Below are 27,839 nucleotides of genomic sequence, written 5' to 3'. Positions count from 1 at the left end.
CTGGTTAGAATTTTATCGATCTATGATCAGAACACACAGGATTCCAGTCTCTTTCATCTCTCATACTTCCTCCTCAGTTCCCATACTCTTTATGCTAACAATAGTTTAGCTACATCCTTGAGTACTAATGTGAACATTTAAAATAAAAACAGGTGTATTTCTCTAAACTAAAAAACAAACAGAAACAAGCAAAAATCAGCATGAATTCAACATCTGATGCAGTCATATGTTGTTAAAGTTTACCACCATTACACACTTCCTGGCAGAAAACTTGCATGAAATTGCACAGGAGAGATGTTTGCTTCCACTTCTCCCATTAAAATTTTGTTAAAAGAAACACTTTCTAGTTCTAGAACATGTATCCAATTATTATCCTCCTTTAATCCTATCTTACAACAGCAGGACTCCACAGATTGACAGCTGTGAGAGAAAAGGAAATAAATACTCCAATTTAGTCCTTATCTCAAAACTTGCTTAACTTATGTGTATGTCTTACTGGAAAGCTGGATTCATGCTAAAATATTTTGCTGAAATGGGGCAAATATCTTTACTTAACACCCTAGCCACACAGAAGCACCATTTTTGTTGACTTAAGTCCTTAATTCATTCCACGGCCTCTGAAATTATTACCCTGTATCAGTAAAGGAAAAGGTTTTATATCAGTTTGTGGTCACAAAAAATAACGAGTTCTAATATTTGAAAATCATGCTGAACACAGTCTTGGCAGCCTTGTTTCGCAATCTGCTTCAGAAAGCTCAGTTCTAAGCATGAGTGAGGAGTTTCTAATGTTTGCCAACAGAGAGCAGTTTCAAAAAAGCAACTGCAGTGCCTATTAGCTCTGACCTCTACAACTTACACACTGTGAGTCTACAAAACCAGAAAAATAGAGCAGACATTCAAAAAAAATCTACTCAAAAGTTGTGCTATTTTGTCATATTTTTACCCTTCTTATTTCTGCAGTAGAAAAGCCAGATGTTTTGAGCTGCTCACACTCCTTATGTAGGTTTTTAAATGCTTCCATCAGTTCTTCATACTATAAAATGAGATAAAAATATGCAGAATGAGCTCTAGGGCTATGGGCTTTCAGACCAACATGCTGCATTACTATTGAGACAGTAAATATAGAGATAGAAATAAGGTGAAGACAAGAATTCAAGGGATTTTTCACCACTAAAGCTTATCAACTTATAAAACAAAAGTAACAAATGTCAGTGAATTATCTTCCATTTGAAGGTACACTAAGAAGTTTCACAATTTCTTCCACATTTTCACCTCTTCCCTTGCAATGCATAGTGCATTTTCAAAACAGGAAGATAAGATGTTAGCTGAAAGGGACAAAGCTACATTAACAAATCATTCTCTCTTACTATAAATCTGTGTACATCACACGCGTTAAAATTAAGGCTAAAAAGGAAGAGCTGGGTCTAACGAGATGCTTGAGCTAAGCAATAGGGCTCGAATTTATAGAGCACTGAGCTTCTATCCAGCAAAACAGTCCAAGAGCACACCTGACTTAACATGTGAGAAATAGTTTTGACATATTGCATAATCGTGCCCTCAGTATGTTATAGAGATTGATATATGTAGTTCGGCAGTTAGAAAGAAGTAGACAGTGTGCTAGCTCCACACCAGTACGTTGCCCACCAGTAATCTTAAACTGAGAGGCAGTGTGAAAGTCTGTGTGGGCAGAGAAATAACAGGGGACAGAAAGAGTTTAGAAATATGGATAGGAAATAAATTTAGATTCAACTTGGAGAAACGCAAGCTGAGATATAGGGAAGAACAATCTCCACAGAAACAGCCATTCAGTAAGATGGAGAAATCTAAGCAGAGAATATCAAGTCATTTTTTTACTTCCTGGAAAGAGCAATTGATATGACTGTTGAACACAAAATGGCAACAGCAAAGGCCAGTTCAAACAAAGATGACATATCCCTGAGCGGTGAAGCAGCAATCCTATTCTATAAAACCCTGAGGAACCAGCCTCTAGAATACTTCATTTATTTCTGATTGTTTCACTATCAGGCTCACACTGACAAGCTGGAATGAATTCCAAAAAAAAAAAAAAAAAAAGGCAATAAAATGGCTACTGAGAAAGAGATTAAATAATAGAAAAGATCTTAGTTAAACAAACAACAAATATGTTATGATAAGAAGGTATACACAGGCTGGATGATGAACAATGACTTAAAAAAAAAGTACTAGCAGAAAAGCAACTGCCCTGCAGTCACTTAGGCTTTATAGAAGTAGTTCAACTAATAATGAAATAGCAAGTAACCTCTGAGCAACTGTACTCGTGATTGCTGATGTCCAACAGCTTCCCTTTGTGTGGATTCACTATTTTTCAAAAGGTGAGTTTAGCAAGCCTCTTCCTTATTGGGATATGAAATTTCAAGACCAATGGCAAAATTCAAACAAGGGCATAGCACAGTTTGCCAAATCATAAAAAAGGGAAGGTTTTTTACTTTCACTGAGTGAAAGACATTCTACAGCTGGCCCAAGCATACCTGAAATAAGTGACACACACTCAGTGACCAAAGAACATCCAGGTTTAAACCACAGAGAGGAAGACTCCTGGCACCTGGGAGCTACTCGCTGAAGACTGGACAACTAGATTTATGCCTAAATTTGATTATTTTTACAATTATACACTGCAGCCAATCTGATGTCCAAATCACAATACAACTGGGAAAGCGGCAGGTATTCAGACTATCTTGTTTAAATTATTTGCAAAAGTATAATTGAGCTTGAATCTATAGACCCATAAAACTTGATCATGTTCTAAGATTTCCAGATTCTCGTATTTGAAATGTTTCTACTAAAATGCACTATTCCGTGCCTGTCTATCTAAATACCTAGGCAAAATTATTTAATTCATTAGTATCTAAATTATTTGCATGCTTATGCTAAATTACATAAAGGGACTATATTACCCCAGCTTCTGTTCTGAATTAAATCAGGAGGGTATTATTTTAATAAGATGGTTACATTACTGTGATCCCAAAAAGGAACACATTTTACGTAATGGAATTAATGGAGTTGGATATTTATATATATTGGGACTGTGACATACTGAAAAAACTTACAATCTGCATTCCTTTCTCTCCATGCTACTTCCGCTTAGTTATTCTAAGTTATAAATCAGATATTGCTAGTGGTAACAAAAAAAGGAAGAGGCTTAGTCAAGTTTCAGTCAGGCTATGCAGCTTTGTTGGTACACAGTTAATAAATGGAGTTACCTGTTACAAACGTTAAAAAAACCACTAGGATTTTGCAAGCAACTATATATAACAAAAGGCAGAGAAAACTGTATAAAAATTAAGTAAATATGTACCTCAGATAACACAAATGTAAAAACATAACACTGGTTCACTTTAAGCTTTGCATTTTAAACCCTCCCAGCCTCACTATCTAAAATCAACATTTAATGCTCACAAAAGAAGTGGGAACACAATGAGTAGGAATGTCAGCCCAAGAAAAAAAAAGAAACAGTTGAAGCAGAAGTGGGGTAATGCTAATATAAATATTAGGGGCTAAATATTATACAGTCAGTTGACAATTAGGAAGCAGTGGCTTTTGGTCATAATCTTTTCTGATTTGAAGCGGCAATTTATAAAGTTAAAAGTATCCATGTCAGAGATCACAGGAACAACAACAACAAAAAATTATAAAAATAATAAGTCTTTTCTTAGCCATTATATAGCACATAGTATTTAATGAGCTTAAAACCTTTTAATTCAATGCTACCTATTAACATACAATCTCAGGGTTACTGGAAGAAAGGTGGCCAATACATATACTTTTCTTTATGAATTGTCACCCACCCTTGATTCCAACATGCTTTTAACTGTTAGCATAAGTCACTTGAACATTTACTTCAACGGTAACTCCCTGATTCATTTATCCCTTCTCCTACTGGCACTTCAATTAATTAACGTAAAGAAAACGTTGGCATTCATGAAAAATACTACCTGTTTGTTGACATCAGCCACAGTGTCGTCCTGCAGGAACTCCACTGGCACTTCCAATTTTACTAAGAAACGTGCCAGATAAGCTCTTTTCTTGAGTTCATTGGTTCTCTGAAGAAGCCAATGTAAGACAGGGTGAATTACAGGTTTGCTTCCCGTAACTAACCCTTGGCGAAATGCGCTCCTATACAAAAACAAGAAAAAGCAAACATCACCTACTACCAATAAAGCTCAAACTCAAGAACACTGGCTGGGAACAGTTAGCGATATTTTGACATCCCCTCTCCATTTGCCTAATGGTTTTCTTAATGGTGTTAAAACAAAAAGCACTCATGATGCCAGTTTGCTGTTTATGATCCTAACTCTGCTACCCTGAGGCAAATAAAAACCCTGTATCACATAAAAAGCCTAAAGCTTGCACCAACGCCTCTTCCTATCCAGAGATATTCTTCAGGAATAAAGGCAATGCGGGAAGAGCGCAGGTTTTTGGGGCTACAACCTGAAGCAGGAGGGTGCAAGGCAGCCTCGGGCGGCTGGGCTGAAGGGGACGGGGCAGGACTGACCCTGCCAGGCAGGCGGCACCCTCTCCTGGCCGATTCCGCAATAGCAGCTGCCGCAGCAGGTCTCGGGCACGGCGGCCACCGCAGCAGGGCCCCAGAGGCTGCCCTACACCTGCAGGAGCCTTCTGCTGCCACCACCGGAGCCATATGCCATGGGGACAGTCGAGGAACAATCTCTGAAGCGCTACAGGTGCCCGTTTGGATAGTCAAGGTCAAAAATTTTTAAAACTACTGAAGTAAAGGTCATTGCACATAATATGTAACGCACGTTTTGCTGCAATTTATAGACAAAAAGATACTTACAAGTCTGATATACTTCCTGGAGGTTTGTATTTAAGGATACCAAGGAGAGTCAACATTCTTTTAGCTGTTTGCTCTGGCAGCTCCTCTCTGATGTCAACAACATGCTACATAGTTGTAAATAAACAAATAAACACTAAGTATTTGTTCAAGTCATGTTAATTAACTGGTAACATTAAAAGAATTGACTTCATCTACTTATCATATGATACGTCAATGAAGTGAGATGTTCCATACAGAACATTCATTTTTATCACCAAGCTCTGATTCTCTTTAACAGATTTTTCTCCTACATGTGTATTTAGGTAATTTTATTCTAGGCATATGTTCTCCCTGCTCACAGGACCGCTTCTATACAGACAAACCATCTGCTTCCACCAAGGAACTCTGGGATCCTACCAGACCAGGGCACATGTATCTGCACCCCAGGTCTGTGAATGATCCCTTCTAATCTCATACACATCTTTGGTAGCCTCGAGGCAGAGGCAGTTAACAACTCGATATCCATTGCAACTGAGAAATCACAAGGCTCAGTTCTTGGTCAGTCCCTGTCCTGTGCAAGTGAGCAAGACACAGCCTGACTTTTGACTTAAGAATGGAGTCATTGTCAGTGTGAAGCAATTTAAGATCTTGTGTCCTGATTCCCAAGATAAAATATAGTCATCAGACTCTAGGGGGCAAGGGTCCAGTATCCCTGGCCCAAGAACCGTTTGCTTGTTTGCCAAAAGCACGTTGATGTAGAGGCAAAAAGGATTCTTGCCAGGCACATTTATTTCCAGGAAGATTCATACAGGCTATTTTGGTAAACCAAACATGCCACAAGGAACAGGCCTAAATAAAAGCATTCTACGCAGTTTTTGTGACGAGCCCGTCCGTGATGCTTGCAGTTCCCCAGGCCTGAGCAGCTCCGATTGCCCTCCTTACCTTCGGGTCAATCTCCCCCAGCACATCATTGAGCAGCTGCAAGAGCTGCATGGACTCCAAGGAGTCAAACGTGATCAGATTGTAGCTCTTCCTGAAGGGCTCCTGATTGAGCTTCTCAACAATGAACTGCATTTGGTCACTCATGGTGGCGGCCGGGGCGAGCCTCGGCGGCACGGCCGGAGGTGATGTGAGGAGGCCTCGGCGGGACCGGGGGAGGGCTGCAGGGGCCAGGCAGCACCTCGGCGAGGCCTTTTTCAGCCCCACGGCTCCGAAGGAAGGGCCGGGACCCTCGGAGACCCTCAGGGGGTAGCGCCCTGAGGCGCCGAGGCCTTCACCTCCCCTCAGCGCCTCCCGGTTACCATGGTAACGGTTGCCAGGCCGGGGCGATGGCGTCACTTCCGACGCTGCCGCGCGCGCGCTTCAGCCAACGCGCCGGGGCGGCTGCAGAGGGGCCGAGAGCGGGAGGGGGGCTGCGCATGCGCAGAGCGGCGCGGGGCGGTGGTGGAGTGTATTCACCCTTTAACGCGTATAATTGGCATCCCCGTTTGTTAGGGGGATGCTGCGGCGTGTAGATGTATAAATACGTTGATGCAGTTACCCAGTTAGCGTTTCCGGTGGTCGTTGGCACAACAAAAAGATGGCAAATGGGGCTGGTGTGCGTGACTGGAAGGGTTGTCTCAGTTCTGTGGAGGAAAGCACAGGGGATCTGTGTGGAAAACGGGGTGCTTCGTGAGGGGGGAATGGCAAATTATGTCCTTGGGTTGTCAGTGTGCCTCAGCAGAGCAATAAGCACTTAGTCAGTGTGAGCAATACCACATCTGAATGAGGACAGGAGCTTCAAAAATACCAAACAATCAAAAATAAGACTCCGGAGCTTGTTCATGAAAGTGGTATCTCCAATTTGCACTTTTTTTAATTGCAGATCCTTCAAAAAACACGTTTAGACCTTAAATAGGTGGATTTTGGAGCCTCTGCGACTACAATTAGCTTTTTGGATTGTCTTAGAAACCCACGTGAGTCCACAGATGATGGAGTAAAATATGCAGTGAGTCATATTAAATTGGTGCCAATTGAAATGCACAGGTTGTAAATCACTGCGGAATTTTATTCAGTAAATAGCAATCATAAATGTAACGCTTTGCAATTCTAAGTACTGCGTCTATCTTAGATTAGCTCCTTTCTTCCTTCTCAGTAATATAAAATGCTTCATAAAATCCTAATTTACTGATCTTCTCTGAGAGCCTGAAAAGTGACACTACATTGCTGTCCTAGCTTTTAACTGGATAAACTCAGTCACAGAGGGGATGGATGAGGAGCTTTTGATTGCGCATGAAAGCCAGGAACATAATCCGAGTCTCCTGACTCCTGGATTTGAACTTTAAAAACCAGATCATGTTTCCTTTGTGCTTTCAGTCTGTATACTGACCTTTAGGAATCGTATCTACCTACAAGTTCCCAGAAGAGATCTACTTTCCCTTGACATGCTTTCCTGGTATCAGTTACGCTTTTCTTCTGATGAGTATTTTGAGCATATAGAATACACAGAGGGAGCAAATGAAAAGGGTATTTCCCATGAAGGCACTGGGGACCAGTTCTGCTCCCTGTAGGCTGCATGGAAAGGTAATAGGAAGTGGTAGATCCATGGATCCCGGGCAGTAATGCTGGAGAAATGCCGTGTTTCTGCAAATACGGAAACACATCCTTACCTCAGGCCTCTGTACAGGGGAGGGAATGGATTGTGCCTGCAGTGCCGAGGGCAGTGAGAGGGATCTGGATCTGGGCTGGGTACAGTGGGAGGGTGCTGCTCTGATTCTCTTTAAGTCTTCCACTCCTCAGACCTAAGAAGTAAAGGACAGTTCCCCTCTTCGCATGTCTCCTTAGTGTTACAGAGATGACAAAGAAGAGGAAGGGTGTTTGAAAATTACAAAACACCAAGGTAAGAAAAAAAGATCATGAGATTGTATCACCGTTGTGGTGAAAATCCATGAACTCGGATCTTAACTGACGTGATGTGATGCCTGGATCAGGTCTCACAGAACTGAAGGCCAGTGTTCATACGTATTTGTTGTATAATTCTGCAGGCATTTTCCAAATTCCCAAGTTAGTTTGCATGGAGACTTATACAGGATTTCAAGCAAAGTTTCCTAATGACTAGTGAGTTGTTACAACAGTGCTGACCTGGAGCTCTGTCCAATTCTCTGGATAGGGCTCATGTTTTATATTGATTGGAAAAGGCTTACGGAAACTGCTTATTAAAAGGGTATCATGCAGAGGCAGTGTGCAGAAGAAAGGGAATGGAGCAAAATAAGCTATCTAGGTCTCTTTAGATCTGGAAGCACATCTTCATTACTTTCTCCTCCCTTTATAGCTACTGCTGTGTGGATGACTGCCTTACAAAACTGCAAGAGGAGCTCGACCATAGAGGCCAGCAAATCAGAGCAGAACGAAACCTGAGCAAATCGAAATCGTGCTCCACAGGCAAAGAGAGATCACCTTATATGGGAACATCTATGGACAAGAAGATGAATGCATCCGGCCTAGCTGCTGAGTTCAGATCCCAAACAGATGGAAGACGTTAACGTGAAAATGAGAGCATTTAGGAAGCAAAGACACCAATTACTGCAGCTTGTCTTATGCAATCCAGGTCCTCTTGTTTTTTTCTTTTATTATAACTATTGTGTTATTTATATGTACAGTTAGGTCTGACTGGGTTATATTAAAAATCAATTTGTTTCTGGCTGTTCTAGCACCTAAATGCATCCCAGGTCTGTTTCTAGTTCCTCCCAATAGCAGCTTTTTTGGTTGTTATTAGGTAGCAGGATTTTGCTTGCTGAAGTCACTAATATCAAGTGTAGCAGTATGGATCGTGGTCCGTGAAAGCGTAAGGAATGATCACTGATGTCTCAAAAAATTAAGCATATTTGTATCAGAATGTGACCTGTTCCTGTGTGCTAAAAACATCCAAGACAGCTCTAACAGCTAAAAAGCCTGTCTGGTTCTGAATGTTTAATCACAACTATAGCCATAGCATTCTGGGTGAATTAAAATAGTAAAAGATTGGAGGGAAAAAAACCAACACATTATCTGTGTTGCAGATTTTGTATATTTTGTGCCTCTGTCTGGGTCTTCGGTTACAAAAGGGAGGAACCTAGTCCTTTTAGTCTGAGTCTAATATATTCTGATCCAGTCTTCTTTTCTCTCAGACTGAGCATGAGATTTACAGGTCCCACCTCAACAGCTCTACTTCTTTACAGCTCCTTCTCCTGTGTCTACAGGATCAGATGGTGGCCTCACGCCTGCTCCTTGACCCCCTGAGCCAGATGCCAGTGGTTGGCTTGCAGCACATTGAGCAGCTTGTGCATGGAACTATGGAGTATCAGAAGCTGGAGCCAAAGTGCATATTTTGTGTTGCCTCCAATCAGAGTAGGGACTTTGTCAGCCAGCTGAACTCCCTTTTAATCCCACCTGACACAAAACCATCCTGAGACCAAACAGGACCGTGCCCCATGCAGCCTGAGGTAAAAAAGCTGAAAATCTTTGTGGCCACTGATGTCCCCAAAGCTTGCTTTATTGTTGCCCTGCTCCTTGTGTCATCATTGCCACCCCTGTGAAATGAGAGTCATATGCATCTGTCCAGTCTGGAAGCATATGGCACCTTCTTTGCACTGGTGTAAAGTGTTGGGTGGTGGGGAGTCAGGCTTGGGAGGAGGCCAGCATCATGCAGGTTTCAGTCCTTTTAGATTGGTCTCTACAGTTGCCCCAGCTTCAGGCAAAGCATCTGCTTGCAAGAGTGTCGTTCACTGTGGGAGATGCTGAGAGCAGGGGCAGGGGGTTGCGAGGCTGTTGACATAACAAGGCACAAGGAGACTCCTCCAGTGAGGTGCTGGCCTGCGCGTTGATGTAGCAGTGCCCTCTCCTGGAAAGCCAAGCAGCATAATTCACAGTGCAGTGCTCAGCTCCCGGTGCGACCAGAACCCAGTTTATTTTTGCAAATGCCTGTTGATATGGTTGTTGGGGAGAAGAGCTGCAGTGGTGCCTGGAATACACCTCTGGAGCAGGAAGAGCATGGCCAGGAGCCTCCTGACCTTCCTGTACTGCTGTCTCGCAGTGCAGGGACTCACCATCTGAGCAGCTGCTTCTGCCTTTATGCTCCTGTAGCTCTCAGCTTCCCCCATGCAAATGTGGACAAGGGACACCCAGCAAGGTTCCTTTGTGGTGGCTGAGGCCACCCAGCTCCTCAGGTAAACCAAAGCCAGTGATGCACCCACAGCTCGCCAAGGGAGTGGGCTGTAAATGATCGGCTCATTTTAGAGATGTTGAGTAAGGTGCACTGGAAGGGGATGTGATGTGAGGAAGGCTGCACAATAACTCCATGGCAGAAAATAGTGAGCTTCCATTTTCCCATTTCCCTGTGTCTTAAGGCCTTTGGTCTATGGGATTTCAGAGGAGCAGAAAGATTGAGTGCTGGTGGTGCTGTTTGCAGGTGGCAGTACAGAGGAGAGATGGTGCTGTTGACAGAAGGTGACAAGCAGTGCTAGCAATCGGCTTTGGAGCTCTAGGGTGAAATTCTGTGCTCCTTCTGTAAAAAAATCAATGGTTGTGACTCCAGGCTATGCGCAGTTAGCTGTGCAAATGCTTACTAGAGGGATTTGAAGATGCTAAAATTTTACCTGGAAAGACTGGATAAGTTAGTGGAAGGGAGATTTATTAAAGGTTACTGAATATAAAAAAAGCTTATCTGACTAAAGATGTCCTTGAGTTGCAAACAGACTGGGAAACTATTTGGAGGAATCATTTTTTGCTTCCTTGGTCCTTACGTTCTTCCCTAGGCATCTATTTATGGCCATTCTTGGAGACAAAATAAGTGTCCTGTGCTAACAGTCCCGTGGTTTGACCCACGGTAGTCATTCCAGATTTAATGTGAACCCTAATCCTGCTCCTGCTGAAGCATTTTGAAAAAAAAATAAATGTGTTGAATTCACACGGAAGAATCAAGCCTTTCAAGCAATATAAAAGCTTCCCATCCTTCTTCAAGTCAGGTCAGGGGCTTGAAAGTGTTTACTGCTTCACGGAGCTTTCAAAGTCAGGATTGATGTCTGGATTGATTCAGTGAAAGGAAATTCTCCCCCAGACATTGAACAAGTAGGACTTGAGAACTTAGCAGGAAATTCTCTCATTTTTTTCCAAACCAGAACTTTTTAACTGTAGAAAGCTGGGCTAGCTGGGGACGATAATAGCAGCATTAATGCATCTGGCATTTTGACTTTTCTCTTTGAAAAAAAGTCTGAATTCAGTAATTTACACTAGTGGTACTCAGTTGAAGGGAATTCAAAAAATCTTCCCTCTCTGAAAACTGTCTTTGTCGTACATAAACGTGGGTGGCTGCAAAGAGCTTGTTTCTCTGTCAACAGGCTGAATCAGACTACTTTTTAGTGGGATTCGCCTTATTTTATAAAGCTAAAACAGAGGTTGATTTGTCCTTTTCCTTCTCTGGACAGGTAAAGAAGGTGTTTGGCATCCTGTCTGCTGTTTCTTTATATTAGTTGTGATTAATATCAGTCCTTGATCCACTGCCTGCCTTTCTGTAGAAGGCCTGGGGAACCGTGGTACTCGCATGGGTTTCTGCCTGTACCTTTAAGTGGTGTGGCTTGAGAAGGATGCAGTAGTAGAAGACAGCACCAACCAGTTGCAGTTTTCAGAAACTTCGTTCTCAAAGGAAGTGCTAACAATGGTCTCGTGTGGCAGGCTGAAGGATAAGTTTTATTATGACTCTCCAAAATTGATCCGCTTTCAGAGCATTGGATGTGTATGCGTGAAGTGGTTAATTTATGTAGTTATTGCCATATGTGTTTGGTAAGTGCAGGGTGATGGGACACAGTGTTGTACACTAAGAAATGTTGCTTGTTTCGTGGGTTGTCTGGCTTGCAACTTGGCTTTCAGTGCTTTGAGTTCTGTGGCAGCAACTCAAGACCATTGTTTTGGTGTTGGGCTGTTTTTGGAAGATGGATGTGGCAGTGGGAACGTGGCGGTGGGAGTTGGGCACAGGAGGTTACTTAACAGGGTGGGGTTGCTAGGACAGAGCTGAGTTTCTAATAACAAGTGCTTTTAGTTTCATTTCTTGCTGTGCTGTTTCCAGTTCTCTTCTGTTAAAACCACACTACCTGCATTGAAAAATCGCAGATTTACACCAGTGTTTCTGAGATCAGAGCTTGTTCCAGAGAGTCTGCTATCTAGGGTTAGATACACCTAACAGATGAAATAGCCAATTAGCCCTTGAAGCAGATTTCAAAAACAATAAGGTGTTCTAGGAATATGCAGTAACTGATTGCCTCTAAAGGGCAGATTTTCCTCTTTGCTCCCAAAGTAGGGCTGTTTTCAGTGATAAGTCTTTGCTGAACAAAGTCTGCAAATTTAGATGGTTGGTTTCTTTCTTACGGGAGGGCAACACGCCAGGACATTGAGCACACTGATCGCAATCTCAGTAAGAATCAATTCAGCAGGAAATGCAAGCACCTACTGCTGCTCAGACCTGGGCTCCTACTGCCAATTTCCAAACGCACGATTATCCCAAAGCACCGTTCTCCAGAAGGAAAAGGCTGAAATACTGTTATAATAGACACTATAAATGAAGGAGCATCGATCGGTTGCTTTCTGTTTCTGTCCTTCAGAAACTTTTATCCCCTCCAGAAGAGTCTGTTGTTAAACTGAAACGGTGCTGGCTCCTGTGGCTTTGCAACCAGCTTGTTTTTCAAAGCAAACCTTTTATGGTACTTCTGTGGTACTTTTATGTAGTGTGGAAACTACCTTCTGAACATACAATAGTTTTCAAAGTTGTCAGTTCTTTCATGAGTTAGATGAGCGAAATGACTTCCCTGTCAGCATAAAAACAGAGATGGCGTTCTATTATTAACACACACAATTCACGAGGAAGTAAAAGCGTTAGGACAAGATTTTTAAAGCAATCAGAATGACATGCAAGAGTACTCACTCTGGAAAGTTAAAGACTAAGTATTTTAAGCTCTCCCCCCCCCCCAAAAAAAAAAAAATAATTATAGATCCCAAATGTAGAGAGGACACTACTGTTTGTGACACAAAAGGTCAAAGTCTAGGTAGAGTAATGCAGCATGGGCAAAAGTTTTCGGATGACATCAAGCCCCCTTGTAGTTAGTTGGTGTTTCACAAATGGCATCTGAAGGACCAGGATGTGACCTAATGCTGTCTATAGCATTTAAGCTGTGAAAATAGAAATTCTCTGTGTGTATTTGAACTCATTCCTGACAAAGCTGAACATTGCAAAGGTGAATCCAAGGAAGACTTTGGCCCAGATGATGCATCTGTCTCACACCAAAGGGCTCTCAGTTACTTGAAAATTCCTGTCTGACTTTACTGACTTACAGTGCATTTTGTCCAAAAATGATACAAAAAAACTGACCCAATTTTATTTTTATGAGTTTACTTGTTCTTTCTGTTTAATCTGGCCAGTTATACCCTCATCGCTCACAAGCGCTATCAGGAGAAGGAAGAAGTTACCAGCTCGGTTCGCACTAGTGTGAAGGGAGTGGCTCATGCAGTCAGCAGGATCTGGGATACAGCAGAATATGCCATACCAGTGCAGGCAAGTCTTAATTTAATGCCAGCATAATATTCAACTTCTGTTGGTGCATCTCTTTTTTTTCCTGATATGTCTCTCCTGGAATGAGCAGCAACATTAAACGGGACTTTACATTTGAGACAGCAGTCTACCAAACCAAATCTACCCTTCCTTCCCCAGTAACAAGGAAAAAGATTATTCTCTTTTATGATAATTCTGTGGTGCTATTTGTTATGAATTTTTACAAAATCAACAGATTTATTCCAGTATAGCGGTACTAAACACAGTAGTATCATTACTAGTTAGTGCCAGCATGTTTTTCTTGGCTGCAATGCAAGATTAAAAAATAAAAAATTGGGGCCTTTTTGCCCTGATTGCTCATTTATGCCCTGATGATATCCCTGGCTTTTCCTGTTTAAGCCAGATTGAATTTTAATGTCTGTTTGGGGGGGTGCTAGAGCAGAAACAGCCTCACTGTCCTTCCACGTGATGCTCTGAGATATGAAACAAGTCTGTGAAATTTCAGTCATTCGTATTCTTTTCTCCATGTAGTCAAAAGACTCTTTTTTCGTGATTACCAACGTCATTCAGACAGACGACCAGCTTCAAGGGAATTGCCCTGAGGTAAATATATATATATATATACATATTTGGTAATTTATATTTAGGATGATGGTATTGAATACAAATAGACAGTAGTTAGGAGCAAACATTAATGTTGATATAAAAGAGCGGACTGCCCTTGGGACCATCCTGTGCAAGCAAATACTGCTGCTCTTAATGCTTGTATCTCAACAGAAAGCATGCAAAATCTAGTTTAATTGCTCCTTTTCTTTCCTCTACTCTGGTGTTTCTTGGGGATTCAGTTATCAGCTGTGACTTTGCCTCGTAGCAATGACCTTGCCAAACCTACCTGCATCACTTTCAGGAAGTGGTGACATTCAGGCCAGTGCAGGTTCTCTGGCTTTGCTGCTGGTCTTGAGAAAAACCTGAAGGGATGATGGAGTTAGAGAAGTGCTGTCAGCTTCTCTGCTGGTATTGTGCTCTTGCTGTTGCTCGTTTCTACGTGTTCCCTTCCTTCCTTTGTGTAGTCCAAACGTGGTAGTCAGCTGCAGCTCTCCTCTTCATTCATCTGGCTGGCTTAGAAGTGAGACTTTGCAGAGTAGTTCCTAAATACAAGTTGACTTTCACTGGCAAAAGTTTATGGAGCTGTTAGTAAACAAAGAAATAGTCCAGTATTAGATTTATTGCACCTAGTAGTACAGGAAAGAGCACACACACAAAAAAAAACCAGGAAAGGACATAATAAAGGAAAGTGTTATTATAAGCGAGAAAAAGACTTTTTTTTTCAGATAGCTTAGCCTTTTGCTCGTTATAAGCATAATAATAAGTAAGGGTTATACTTTCTCTGCATTATTTTCTTATTATTTACTATTTTTGTACTGAAGTTAAGAAAGACTTTTTACATAGGTATGGAGAGGAATATATTTATATTGCTCTTTTATGTCATTTTTTCAGGCTCCCTTTGCCAAAGCTATCTGCTCTACAGACAAGTCCTGTGAAAAAGGGAGTGCAGATATCCACGGTAATGGTAGGTAAATGGCATTTTCAGATTGAAATATTGTTTGTGGGTAGTACCTTCTGTTGCATTATTGACCAGTGCAGAATGTACAAGTCCCCACTTGGAGAAGAATTGCAGTAGAACAATACAGAATCCTGAGAGATATCTGATAACCTATTTTTGAAACGACAAAACAGAGTTCTTACCATTTTGTATATGCCCCTTCTAAAAAGAGAAACAGTGAAAGGGAGCAGAGGAAGGGCAAATGTGAAGAGGAGTGCAGACCGTGATGTGAATGAAGGCCAGTCTCCCAGTCACTCCCATTGAAGTCTGTGACTGCTCAGCAAGGGGAGTGACTACAGGATCTTTTTGAAGGGTCTGTAACATCCCCATGATAGGTAGTTCTCAGAGTAAGACAATGACTTCTGTCCTTTTTTGAGGGCCAGTTGTCCAGAAGACATCATACAGTTTTCATCAGCTATGTGAGTTCTTTGTAGTGCTGGGATTCCTGAATTCAGGCTTCTGGCTGAATTAGCGCTTTAGCTGGTAAAGACAGGGCACTCAAAAAATGCTGACTCTCCGGGAATGTAGAAGGAATTAAGGTTTTCTGCTTACCTTTATATCCTTGTTTAGTTTGCTTATGTTGTTGAATTAAACTTGTTAATTGTTTAATTAACTGTTAATTAATTCAGTTGACTGAAACGGTTAATTTCTCAGTTTATACCAAGACTCAGATATGTAACTTCATGTAAAACTTTGAAGGAAAGTACTTCATCCTCAGTCCAAACAATAACAAGCATTGTTGACCCAAGTAAAGGGCTAAATAAGGATTGATGATGTGTGGCAGGACCATGATTTGGTCCTGAAAAGAAAGCTGCAAGAATCTATAATGTCAAAATCTCTGCTTTACATTTGAGGAGAAATCCACTGCCATATGGAAACTGTCTATATGGTGCAAAACTTGTGTTTGCTGAATAAGAGCTTCTTTCTCTACAGGAGTTCAGACAGGAAGATGTGTGTGGTATAATGCAACTCTTAAAACCTGTGAGATCATGGCATGGTGCCCTGTGCAAATGGAGGAACACCCCCCCGAGTAAGTAAAAAATATATATATTTTTTTTTTTGTCAAAAAAGGGTTCTCTTTGACAGAGTCGTACAATTTTAGGGTAATCACTTTGCTCAGGCACGTACAGATCTCATGTATGTAAAACAGCTGTTTTCTTCACAGCCATACCGTTAATGCTTACTATATCTAAATGAATTACTTCTACAATTGTCCTGCTGATTCTGCAGTGAAGCCAGAGCCTCCAGTTTGTAACATCATGCAGCTTCCACAAAAATAATTTTAGATGTCACAGGCTCATCTTGAGTTCACTAGAGGCATTTAGATCATGAATTCAAATGTCAATGAAAATGTAAGATAGGTTTCCTGACTTGGGTTTCTCTTCTGCCAGGCTCAGTGCTCTGGGGTGTAGAAGCTCTGTGTGGGTGCATTTACCACAGCAAGGTTGCTTCCACCACTCAGAACAGTAGCACTGGATCGGTTGTCTGTGCTGCACGGTAGCATTTGGGGGTCCTCTCCAGACTGAAGAACAGCATCTTCATCCTTTCTAGGCAGGTGATGAAAAACTCAATGCTAGCAATACGTAATAGTCAGCTGAAGAAAACTGTAGGAAAAAGACTCTGGGGAACAATGCTGCTGTGACCCAGAGAGTGGAATGGAGGGACCCTGTGGCCGTCTTTCTCTGTAATCACATAACTGTGCAGTGTTCCAAGAAGAAACTGGTCCATTTTCTTTCTGTATCAGCCAAAGCATGAAGAAATTTTATAATCGTTTTGATTTCTACAGAGATGATGGAAATTACACTCTAAGAGAGTGGATGACTAATCAATTTTAGCTTCTCTCAACCAGCTTTTGAAATATACGTGTAAGAAACCAGGTCAATTACCACTTCCGTTAACTCACTGCTTTTAAAAGATAGAAGCATGATTCTGTGTATATATCCCATCTTTTCCCTAAGTCAGAGGCTGAGCAGTTTTTCCGCTGCCGGGTTCCATCCAGGGCTCACAATGCTTCCTGCAGCAACTTTTGAGTTTTTTTCAGCTCTTTAAAGGAAGTGCAATTCAATTCTGCAGACAGATCTGTGATCCGAAAAAGGCTTTGTCCAGAAACAGGAAGGGTATTACTGTTCATACAGCATCCTGGAAAGATATGCATGAGCTTCCTGAGCTATTGGAATCTTAGTTTTTTTTTATAAAGTCTCAGTGACTGCCAGTCATTTCCAAATGTCGTGTTGTGTAGGCTTACTGCGGTGTTCCAAAGGGAATTTTGTTGTTTATTACATCGCACAGTTGACATATTCTGTCTTGTTTCCTAATCTTCCTCTCCAGTGCCAGTAGTTGATCACTACCAGGGACCAAAAATAATGGATGAGAGGTTTGATCCAAACCTCTGATGTAAAAGGTTCCTTCACAAGTTTCATTGGCAAGGAAAAAAGGAGGAATTGCTAAATAGCAAAGCTGAGTGTTTGTTTTATACCAGAACAATATATAAGAGAAAGGTCAGAGCCCAGGAAGTTTTGCCGTCTGGTTGAGATACTGAGGGAGCAATGTTGGGTTTTGGTTACACCCATGATTGTCTTTATTGTCCAAATTCTTTTGAAAGATAAGTTTCATGAGCTATACAGGAGTACTCCTTTTCCTTCCCGTTAGTTATGGCTGGAGCTGAACAAAGGAGCCAAACAAAGCTATTGCATTTTGGCAAGAAGATTCTTTTATTTTTGATTGTTCATTTCTGCCTGAGACAGGGCACAGCTGTCAGATTAGCTGGCCCAAGGATAGGTGTTTACACCACCTTTTCCAGAAGAGCTTTGGATCAGATTTCAGATGCCTCCCAGTGGATGAGTTACAGACAGTTCCACATTATAGGTTCATTCATTTTTAGCTCTTTAACAGTTAACATACATTATTCATGTCTTGACTGTTATACACTGAAATTCTTCAGAAGCTCTTATGTCCAGATAGTATCAGCAAGCATTAAATTGGTTTGCAGCCATGTCTCTCATTCATTGACTTTGTTTAGGAGATGCTCTGAGATGTCCTTCATGGAACCTGTCACCCAACTAATGTGCTTCTAGTCATCACAGATCTCTGATGTAGAGGCATTGCTCAAAGTGCAATGATAGGAAAAATACTGCATGCTTAGAAGCACTGTCCTTGATATGGATGACTGCTCTGAAGACTGTTTACACCCCTTGGAATGGCTGTCCTGATGAAGATTAAAATTTTCCTGACTCATTTTCAAAACGGAGCTGTGTGAATATTCCAGTCCAGCACTGTCCCTGTGCAAGACATATAATGCTAAAAATTGCATCTGCTACTCTTCTATAGCCCAGGCAAGTCCTGGGGTGTAGCAGAGATTGTCTCATGCAATCTAGGCCAAGGTTACTCAGCTGGCAACTTGTAGGAAAGTGCCTTCTTTCCTGCCACATTAGCTTCAGAGAAATGACTCTCGAGGAAGGGTAGGACTGGCAGCCTGCTTCCCGTTGAGTTTGCAGTTCACCAACATATTTAGTGACACAAACCACTGTCTCCCCACAGTCTGCAGGGTAAGCCCTCAAACTGGTACCTGCTAGAAAGGCAGAACAACCTTTGATGATGTGATTGACACCTGACTTCCAGAGACATCCTCTAGGAATGTGAGCATGGCTCATTCTTATATTCTTACTAGTTGTGCAGCTCTGTCATAAATGGCCACCTGTCTGCGGGGACCAGCAATGAAACTGCCTGTTCATTGTGCAGAAATAATCAGCTGTCAAATGGTATAAACTCTTACTACTATTCTGTAGCGAGAGTTATATGAGAAGTCTTGTGAGATCATATTTTAGCTGCATGTAGCACACATTTAGGCTCAGCCCACACAAGCAAGAGCAAGAGGGAGAGAACAATTTATACCTAAAACTAAGAAAATGACCTTTATCTTTCTTGGTTCCCTGAGTCACTTAACTCTGCTTTTCAATCTCTTTCTCAGCAAAATATTCTTCCTACTGACAATTTTCCAGGTAATAAATTAGCATAGCATTAATTGATGCATTTAAGTACAAGAAGTTACTTAATTTGATGTTTCTCTTCTAGGCCTGCTGTTCTGAGGGGTTCTGAAGACTTCACAGTGCTAATAAAGAACAACGTTCACTTCCCAAAATTTAATTACACCGTGTAAGTGCAAACATTCCTGAATGCTTTCTGAAGAGTGAGTGGTTGTGCTCTAAAGAAAGGATTGTGTAAATTGGCACCATCATTACTCAGAAAGGCTGTCTTCAAGGCTTTATCTGCATGAGTAACAGCTGTTAAGTCTCTAGTCCTATTAATTCTTCGGGAACCAAGAGAAATAGAAGAGCTTGGGATCACAGCCTCCCAGGCACAGGACAATAAAATTGCTCATTCAGATATACTGGTTTATGTTGGGGTAAAATGACTAAAATACAATGTAACAGTTGTGTGATCCAGATTAGAAGGTGAAAATATTTAGTTTACACAGGTAAATTTTGCTTGTGATATATTCAAAGAGTAAAGAATTCATCTTGATTTGTAGATCCCACTTAGGGAAATATAGTTCTGCTAGGTGTGAAAACAAAAGCTCATGTAAAGTACAATCTGAGCACACAGCTTCCAGTAAGAGTGAGGTCCCTTAGCTGTACTTATAGCTGCTCCAGCTTTTGTTTTTAATTTTAAACAACTCTATGTGTTCTTCACAGACAAAATATTTCACCAAATTTCAATTCTTCCTGCACATTCAACAAGATAACTTCCCCTCTCTGTCCAATATTCCGTCTGGGAGATATCCTTCAGGAAGCAAAAGAGAACTTTTCGGAGGTGGCAGTAAAGGTCTGTGATACTACTTTTTTTTTTTATAGTCAGTGTGAAAATTTTTCTTTTTCTTCCTGCATATTTTGCTGTCTGCCATATAATGGAATTGTTCTAGGTTTAGAAACTGATTGTTTGAGAAGCAACATAACCTCACATTTTAAAAAATAAATGTGTTTACCATCTCACAGGATGAGACCCGCGTTGACAGAGTTGATACTATTTGGTTTGTATTACTGTAGCTTGTAGAGGCCCTTGTACCACCTTTCATTTAAATAGGTCCTATATAAGGCTGTCACTCATGATCATCTTTCGATTCTACAAAAGCACATCATAAATCACATTGCTTCAGGAAAATATTATCCAAAAGTCGGACTGGAAAAAATGGTGGCTTCTATTTGGCATTAAAAAGTTCACACTAGTTCTCACACTTACTTTTTCTGTTTCTAGGGAGGAATAATTGCCATTGAGATTAAATGGGACTGTGACTTAGACAGCTGGTCTTACTACTGCATTCCAGAGTATGGTTTCCGCCGCCTTGATGGCAAAACAAGAAGCCAATACCCTGGATTCAGCTTCAGGTAAAAAATGTTACATGAAGCAAGTAGGGTGTTTTCTGAGTTGAAGCAAAGATGTGATGAGGTGTGGAGAATGACAGCTTGGAACGACAGAACATTTGATTCTGCTTTTCTTTAGTACTCATGTCCTTAACTTGCAGTTACTGCAGTTGTATTATCATGGTCATTTTCCAGATGAGCATGGTTGTATGGTAGGAGGTTTCATTTCTGTGTTGAAAGGCCTAGAAATTTCCTACAAGTATTCTGGGAGCTAACACAGAAAATAGTTTGGGCAGGCTCCACCATATGGCAATTGAAGCTTGAAACTACCTAAATTTGTGAGTTTCCCAAGGCAATTAAATAAAATAAAGTGTTTTGCTTACATCTGGGTAACCCTACAGTTCACTGAATCAAGATTTATTTAAAAGTAAATTAGAGCATTTGGTTCTGTGTACATACAGCAGACTTAAGAGAAAATCTGACAAAAAATCTTGATGTGATTCTAGTTCTAAATAGTTACACAATGTATCAGATGCATATCAGCGTGTTTAAAATTAAAGTTATCCCTCAGATCTAGGACAAAATTTTTGTGTAACAGCATTTTTTGACTTTGGTTATTATTGTGGGTTTTCATACGTTGGTGATGCTAGCGTGAGTGTCTTAGCTGTCAAAGAGCCGCCAATATACCTCGAAGCTGCATTCTGCTGGAGCTGTGCAAACACGGAACAAATAGGTGTTCCCTCTGGGCTGACAACCACAGACAGGAGATGGGGGAGAAGACAATTTAAAAGTGAGACAGTACTACAAGGTTGAGGCCAGCAATGTTTCTGTTCCGTAGATTTTTGCAGGAAAAGGGGATTTCTTAGGAGGCTTTTGTAGGAAGACTAGAGTAGTTTTGAGGATATTAGTATCAGATTGACAGCTAGGGTCAAAATGCCAAGAATGGGTTTGCCCGAAATCCTGTTGTCTTTTAAGCATCAAAATACCAGTGTAAAGATTATTTGCTGCGGTTCAGTTGAAATGTGTGCTGAAAGGAAGTAAAACTCTAGCATCCAGGAAGTGAGCTTCATCTGAGAACACAGGCAAGCCTGCTGGGAGAGTGTGCAGAATACCAGACAACATCCAGATGGCCTGATTCTACAGCTGTTAATCAAGGGGTTTTATTGGCAAAAGAAAGCCATTCTCTGATGTCTGCAAAATTTAAAAAAAGAGGAGCAGAGTAGGTCTGTGCAGCAATTCAAAATGTGAAAACAGTGAAAGTTGAAGGACGATGAATAGTTTGAACATAATACTATTTAAAACAGCCATGGGTGTTTCAGGGAAGAACGTGCACAAACTCTGCCACAGCGTTGAGCTGGTGTATGCAAACCTGTATGAACAGCTGCTGATTTCAGTAGAATTACCCAAAGGAAATGATCCTACAATAAATATATTTCAAGAAAAGTTTTATTCGTCAGTGTGGCATTTCATAAGAATGTAACATACTATGAGAGCAGAGGTCCATCCAGCCCAGCATCCCAAATCTAGCAGAGATCAGTAGCAGAAGAAAACTTTGAAAAGACCCTAAGAAACAAGTTATAGAACACTGCTTCCCCTGCAGGCCAGCTGGGGACTCTGGGCAGGTTATAACCTGTCTGCATGGAGTCCTATTGCTTTCAGCTCAGTTCCAAAGGAAATTTTGTGATAGACTTAAATGGGAACATGTAAGCTTTCTAAAAGAAACAAGTACTTGAGGTGCAAGGGAGCAAAGCTTCAGACAGTGGTCAAGAAAGCTCCCAGCAGGTCAGCTCTGAGCACAAAGCTGTTACAGAGAAGAAAGCCTGTATGCCATCAAGAAGAAATATGAAATAACCTCTACCATGGGAGCTAGAGAAAACCTCTGATCCTGAAAACAGTTAGGAAAACTTTAAAATAAAGCCTAAATGACCTGCAGGCTTTGGAGGCTAAGAGCTGGCTGGTAAAACATGCATTGGCTACAGACTCTGGAACCATTCAGCACAAGCAAAAGGGGTATTTAATATCTGTGCAAGCAAGAAGAAAGCAGAACACATTATGCTGTGTTTTTCTGAGTGACTTTCCCTCAGAGAATTTCAAATCGTATCTCTGTGAATGGGAAGCAAATGAGCTAGGGAACTCTGATTAAGAACATTCTAAAAGTCTGCCAAACTTAGCTTGGAGTGGAATGCAAAGGACAGAGTGGAATCAAGTAAAAGCTTGCTCTGGGCTGGTTTGTTAGGATCAAATGGCAAAGCAGAGCTGCAGGGACTGAATCCAAAGAGTAAAGAAAGGAAGAAAAAGTATTTTTTGTTTAGGTGTCTCTATAATCTGAATGAGTAAACCAGGACACTAGAAATCAGAAGGCTGAGCTGACAGTATTTATGCTAGACATATCCTCTTAAACACAGTTACTCTTCTTGTACTTGAACAGGCAGCCAACTATAAAAACAAATTTTGATTAACAATGACAGAGTGATCTGTGAGTATCTGACACCCACGGAACTAACCTTGCAGCCCTTTAGCTCAGCAAATTGCAATTCAAATTATTTATCTAAATGAAGGAGAAGAGGATTTAGAGATCACTCAAGTAAAGCAGTCAAGAACAACACAGCATTTTAAGTCCTGACAGCAAGTCTGAGGCAAAAGACGGACGGGTATTGTTTTCAGAAGTTTAGAATTAGTGCCATTGTGTGTTTTAGTAAGTCTTTCAGTTGAATGTAGTGATTTTGTCTGTACTGCCAGCTTTTCATTGTCAGGCTTGAAAAAGATCTCATTGTTGCATGCTCTGTGACTGTTTATTGATCCATAAGCTGATGTGAGCTGTGCATCAGGAGGGTCATGTTGTTGATAGAATAAGAAACTGGAAGTTCATAAAGGCCCATGTGATTCTTGGCACTCTCTGCTGATTAAGGAGTTGGAAATGAGTGATAATTCAGCATGCTGAAGTGTCCTCAGGAGTTCAGAGCAGGTAGTGGATAATGTAGCATTAAAAGGCTTAAGAACACGGGCACTTTTGCCATTGCCAGTTCCTCACATATCCTTGCTAGGGTTTTCTAACTGCTTTACCTGTGGTTGAACTTCTCTCTGTAGCTTTAGGTTCTGATTTGAACTGTGATAGCAAAACACTCCGTAGACCTTAGCTAGATTTTTAATTTGCTTAAATCTCTACATACATGTGTATTAATTTAGTTTAGACTGCCAGCCATGAAGATGGCTTCATGAACTCTTCCTGAATGATTCTTCCAGCATTTCAGAAGGCTGTAAGGAAGAAGGCGAAAGAAACTACACCCCCTTTTGTGTTCTACAACTTTGTATCATTGTATTCCCTAGGGAAGCCACTCCCATCTTCATTTGTTCTTTTGCAGATTTGCAAGGTACTACAAGCTACCAAATGGAACGGAGCAGCGAACCCTTTTCAAAGTCTACGGAATACGGTTTGATATCCTCGTCTTTGGCACAGTAAATGCAATTGTTTTTCTTTGTGGAGGGAGGAGAGAAGAAAACTTACTATTTCTTTAGCCCTATGTCTGCCAGATACCCCTTTCTTCTGTCCATCATTCTGGAATGGAAGTCATGTCAGATTAGTAGATGTAAACTCAACTGGCGTAGGAGAACAAAGCTGAGAATGAAATAGCAGGGTTGAGAGAGGCAGGACTGTTGTTTAGACAAAGAATAACAGGTATCTTGTCTATCATGAATCCTGTGTGTCACCACTGTTTCCCTCTCAAATTGCTTATTTTCCCCTGCAAAGCGTTAGAGATAGTTTATGTAATCTTGGGATTGGATGGATAAATCATTGTAAAAGGACAAAAAGAGAAATGGCATTCAGATGAGTGAATGGTTATAGATCTTGCTTCCCAGATATTCTTTTCTGCTTCCTTTAGGGTGGAAAATTTGACAGCGTTGAACTCTTCACATTCATTGGATCCACAATCACCTATTTTGGTTTGGTGAGAGACTTGTTTTTTGTGTTAACGGAGCCAGTTCTGGAGAACTCCAGTCTCGTTAAGGAAGTGGAATCACTACTTGCTTTTCTTTCTTGTGCAGGCTTTTACTGCCATAGAAATCTGTTTTAACTTATACAGTTGCTCCCACTGCTGCAAAATAGCATTCTGTGATAATATAATCAGGAAGAAGTATGAGACCGTGCTGGAGCCAAAAAAGGTAAAGAATGCAAATTGCTGTTCAGTAGGCACACAAATGCAGCAGATCAAACCCTTCGTAATTGCTGTGTGGTTCATTCCTGCTTCGCTGCTTGGGCTTTGTTCTTCTGCACCCTGCATGCAGCCTGCAGTTGTGGTTTTAGGAGATCAGAGATTTTTGTGAGAGGGATTGAGGGATCCAGTGCATAAAGGAGTTGGCAAAGGGAACTGCCTCCTCCTTTTCATGCCAGAGAATCTCCAGGTAGCTTCCATGGAGCTGTGCACGGCGTGGCTGCAGTGGGCTCTGCACATAGATCATTGGCACAGCAGAGCGAAACCACCTCTATCAGGGAAACATGCTGGGAGTAGTGACCCTTTAAAATAGCAGAAGGAGGTCATGGAAGGGTTATCTATAAAGAGGACTTTACTCAAAGCCTCTTCCCTGCCAACCTGAATTTCCTCTTCCTCTTTTTCAAGGCATTTATGGTTATTTCTCTTGGGTACATCTACTAATTCCCCAGCATTTTAGACACATGGTTTTTAAAGAAGGGCAAAGATGAACTCTCCACATAAAAGCCCTGCACAACCGCACTCCTACAGTTAGTTCCATAACATCTCTTCCTCTTAGCTTTGTCTGTCCCTGCTGCTGCCCATGTCCTTGCTATCCCAGATACTGGGATACACCTACCCTTGCAGCACACAGTTGCAGGGAACTGTTGTTGGAGTGCAGACTGCAGAACCCAGTGCAGAACTCTGTGCTATATCCCCAGTTTTCTAGGTAACTATTCCAGCTGACAGTGCTCATTTCTTCTGCTCTACAGGTGATGCTTGTGTCCTATGTTGATGAGCCACATGTTATTTTGATAAAGGAGCCTCTGAAAACGAGCTTGCAGTATGCCGAAGGCAGCATTTTTGAGGTAAAGGCAGACAATTAACCTTTGGGATTCCCTCTTCAGAAAGGAGAACTGAGGAATGTCATTTCAAACTGATTTGGATTTCCCCTTCCCCATATTTCTAGATTAGATCCCGAGGGACTAAAAATGGATTCCTATTGCCCCCCTAAAGTTAGTAAGTCTTGTGACCAGAGGATGTATTTTCTAGAGTCAGCTAAAAACTGCTGCTTTCCTGTAGTGGGCATGTGCTAGTGGGAGTGTGTTGGTGTTGAAACAACTTGTAAGGTGTCAATTCGATTTTGCAAGGGTGGGCGTTGGCAACACAGAAAGATAATCCTCCTCCAGATCTGCTGATCTATCATCATTATACTTACTGTGCTGTGTCAAATGAAAGACCCAGTGGTGAGGATCACTGTTGTAAATTCTCTCTGCAGATGGATGAAACAGCAGCAATGCTTTATCATCTAATTTATGTTGGGAATTGCTTTGCAGAATCACCCTGTGAAATTCAGTGATCCTTGCAGCTTCTTCACCAATGAGTCCAACGAGAACTGTGATGCTGGAGAATCTCAGCTTAGTTGGCTAATGCAAAGCACCCGTTCTCCAGAGTGCCCCAGGTGGTGCTGCTGTGGCCAATGCAATCTGATGCTGAAGTCCCATGAGCAGCTCTGCTGCCGCAGGACAGATGGACCATGCATCACAACCACCTATTGGTTTAAGAAGCTGGTGCTGTCTAGAGGAACCCTGAATAAAGCTCTTCTCTACGAAGACCCCTTTCTGGAACTGACAGGTGACAATACCAACAGTCAGCTACGTCATGCTGCTTACAAGCAGTATATTCACTGGCGTTTTGGCTCTTTTGAGCTGGAAGACAGAACTGTCATCCCAAGTTGCTGCAGAGGGGTGATTAGAAGTACTTATCCCACAGCAGATGGCAATTATACTGGTTTTAAGATAGAATGAGGAAGCAGTACAACTTGAGCTCATGCTGTGGCTTACCTTGGGCATTTAACCGTTGTTTTCTTTCATAGAACTTTTTTTTTTTTTGCTACATGTAAAAGAAGAAGAAAAAGAAAGTGTGTGACTTCCCAAAATCTTTGCTGTGCAGCTGAATTCCTGTATATTGTCATTAGAGAGGGACTGTTGCCTACTGCTTGGCTTAGAGGAACACATACCTTGAGCTAAAGTACGTACTTCTGCCTTTGTTTCACTCTATGACTCACCTGGTGTGGTTTAGAAATGTAGCCTCTGGGAGTGAACTCTTAGGGCTACATTTTAGTGAGAGGTTCCAGGTCTCCTGTCTTTGCTTTGGTGTGTGCCAGACTCCCAGATGAGTGAGGAGATAACCAGCACCCTGAAAATAAGATGGAGCCAAGAACCATCTAAAAGCATGACCCCTGAAAGAAGGAAGTCCAAAAGAGAGATCAATTGAAGACATGGTCCTGAGCATTTCTCTCCCCTAGCCTCACCACCTTGCTGCAGCCCTGGATCAGAGGTTCTGGAAAGAGGCCAGTGAGTATGCATTTTCATAACTTGCTGTTAAAGGCCTCACAGTCTGTCCAGATTAAACAGGCTTATTTTAGATTTCAGTGGCACAGAGAAAGCATTTTCTGAAAAGCCCAGCTGTTCTCTTTGTATTGGCCATTTTACCTTAAATCAGGAATTACAGTGGAAAGTACTTTTACCATCTTTGTCTAATATTTTCAGGCATTTCATTCATATTCATTGAATTTTAATGTTAGTCTTTGTCCTCCTGTTTGCTCTTAGCTTCAAACAGGCCTTGCCTCCTACACCTCCTCCTACTGAATGCAGCACAGTGCAAGTTGCTTTTTACAGCGATGCATAAGGCCACAGCCAAGGAACAGCAAATTTAGGGTAGATTAATCTGTGCTCCAACACCTTTTCAGTTCTTTCTTTTTGTCGTACTTGGCTATGTTCTATTTTTGTAGAAACAGGGTGAGAAGGATTGTAACGTGTATATTTTGCACTCCTTTCAACTAAGCTTTGTTCTCTCTGAGCTAAACCAGCAGTTTGCCATTTCAATTTCCAACATGCATTTTGAGATATATGGCTGGGAGATTGTCAGCTAGATTTCTATCTTCAGATGTAATATACATTAATTGTATTAATGTTCACATTGCATCATTTTATGTATCTAGAGTGGGAAAAGATTACAGTTGGCATAAATGCATTCCTCTCCTGACACACGCGCTATCTTTCCTTTTGGAAGAATTACATTGGATATTCACTTAAAACTGTGGTTTTTAATTTCTTTTCACTTTTCTCATGTATGTTTTTCTTTAACACTCACCCCCCCCCCCTTTTTTTTCTCCTGTCACTTTTGACTGGTTTTGTAATAAATAGAGCATTTTTACTAATTGACTCAGGATCTCTTCACTGATTTTTGCAATGTCTGAAAACCCCACCGCCGCTTCGTGAGCTCTCTTCGTCTCTAATTCTTTGCCTGCTACTTTTTCCCCATA

General features: G+C 41.4%; 2 protein-coding genes across 9 annotated transcripts in view; one reads left to right on the top strand and one right to left on the bottom strand.

Annotated features, from left to right (window-relative positions):
- The window catches only part of IFT81 (intraflagellar transport 81), a 61,896-nt gene extending 55,777 nt beyond the window's left edge, over window positions 1-6,119 (bottom strand). For all 3 annotated transcript variants that reach the window (XR_013940353.1, XM_080559501.1, XM_080559500.1), the window contains exons 1-4: window positions 5,753-6,119; window positions 4,832-4,935; window positions 3,972-4,152; window positions 944-1,033 (exon numbers count right to left, since the gene is read on the bottom strand). Coding sequence is in view for 2 of the 3 variants with exons in the window: in XM_080559501.1 (XP_080415627.1) it covers window positions 944-1,033; window positions 3,972-4,152; window positions 4,832-4,935; window positions 5,753-5,896 (519 nt within the window). In the remaining variant the exon portion in view is untranslated. The remainder of the gene's footprint in view (window positions 1-943; window positions 1,034-3,971; window positions 4,153-4,831; window positions 4,936-5,752) is intronic.
- Window positions 6,120-6,269: 150 nt separating this feature from the next.
- On the top strand, window positions 6,270-27,730 carry P2RX7 (purinergic receptor P2X 7). Of its 6 annotated transcripts, none has more exons than XM_080559516.1 (17): window positions 6,270-6,765; window positions 7,634-7,688; window positions 8,121-8,396; window positions 9,028-9,270; window positions 11,251-11,605; window positions 13,235-13,367; window positions 13,896-13,967; window positions 14,862-14,934; window positions 15,901-15,997; window positions 19,039-19,119; window positions 19,659-19,788; window positions 20,218-20,348; window positions 23,687-23,780; window positions 24,206-24,271; window positions 24,369-24,485; window positions 25,285-25,380; window positions 25,849-27,730. In XM_080559516.1, exons 5-17 carry the CDS (start codon window positions 11,481-11,483, stop codon window positions 26,317-26,319), a joined length of 1,686 nt encoding a protein of 561 aa, XP_080415642.1. In that variant the 5' UTR covers window positions 6,270-6,765; window positions 7,634-7,688; window positions 8,121-8,396; window positions 9,028-9,270; window positions 11,251-11,480; the 3' UTR covers window positions 26,320-27,730. The 6 variants fall into 6 exon arrangements, 5 of the variants coding, with proteins under 5 accessions (XP_080415642.1, XP_080415641.1, XP_080415640.1 ...); XM_080559515.1 differs by having other exon boundaries at window positions 6,270-6,797; XM_080559514.1 differs by having other exon boundaries at window positions 6,270-6,863.
- Window positions 27,731-27,839: the final 109 nt, after the last annotated feature.

Source organism: Anser brachyrhynchus, assembly GCF_964034855.1.
Source record: "Anser brachyrhynchus genome assembly, chromosome: 17".
Taxonomy (NCBI): domain Eukaryota; kingdom Metazoa; phylum Chordata; class Aves; order Anseriformes; family Anatidae; genus Anser; species Anser brachyrhynchus.
This window is presented reverse-complemented; position numbering and strand designations above follow the sequence as displayed.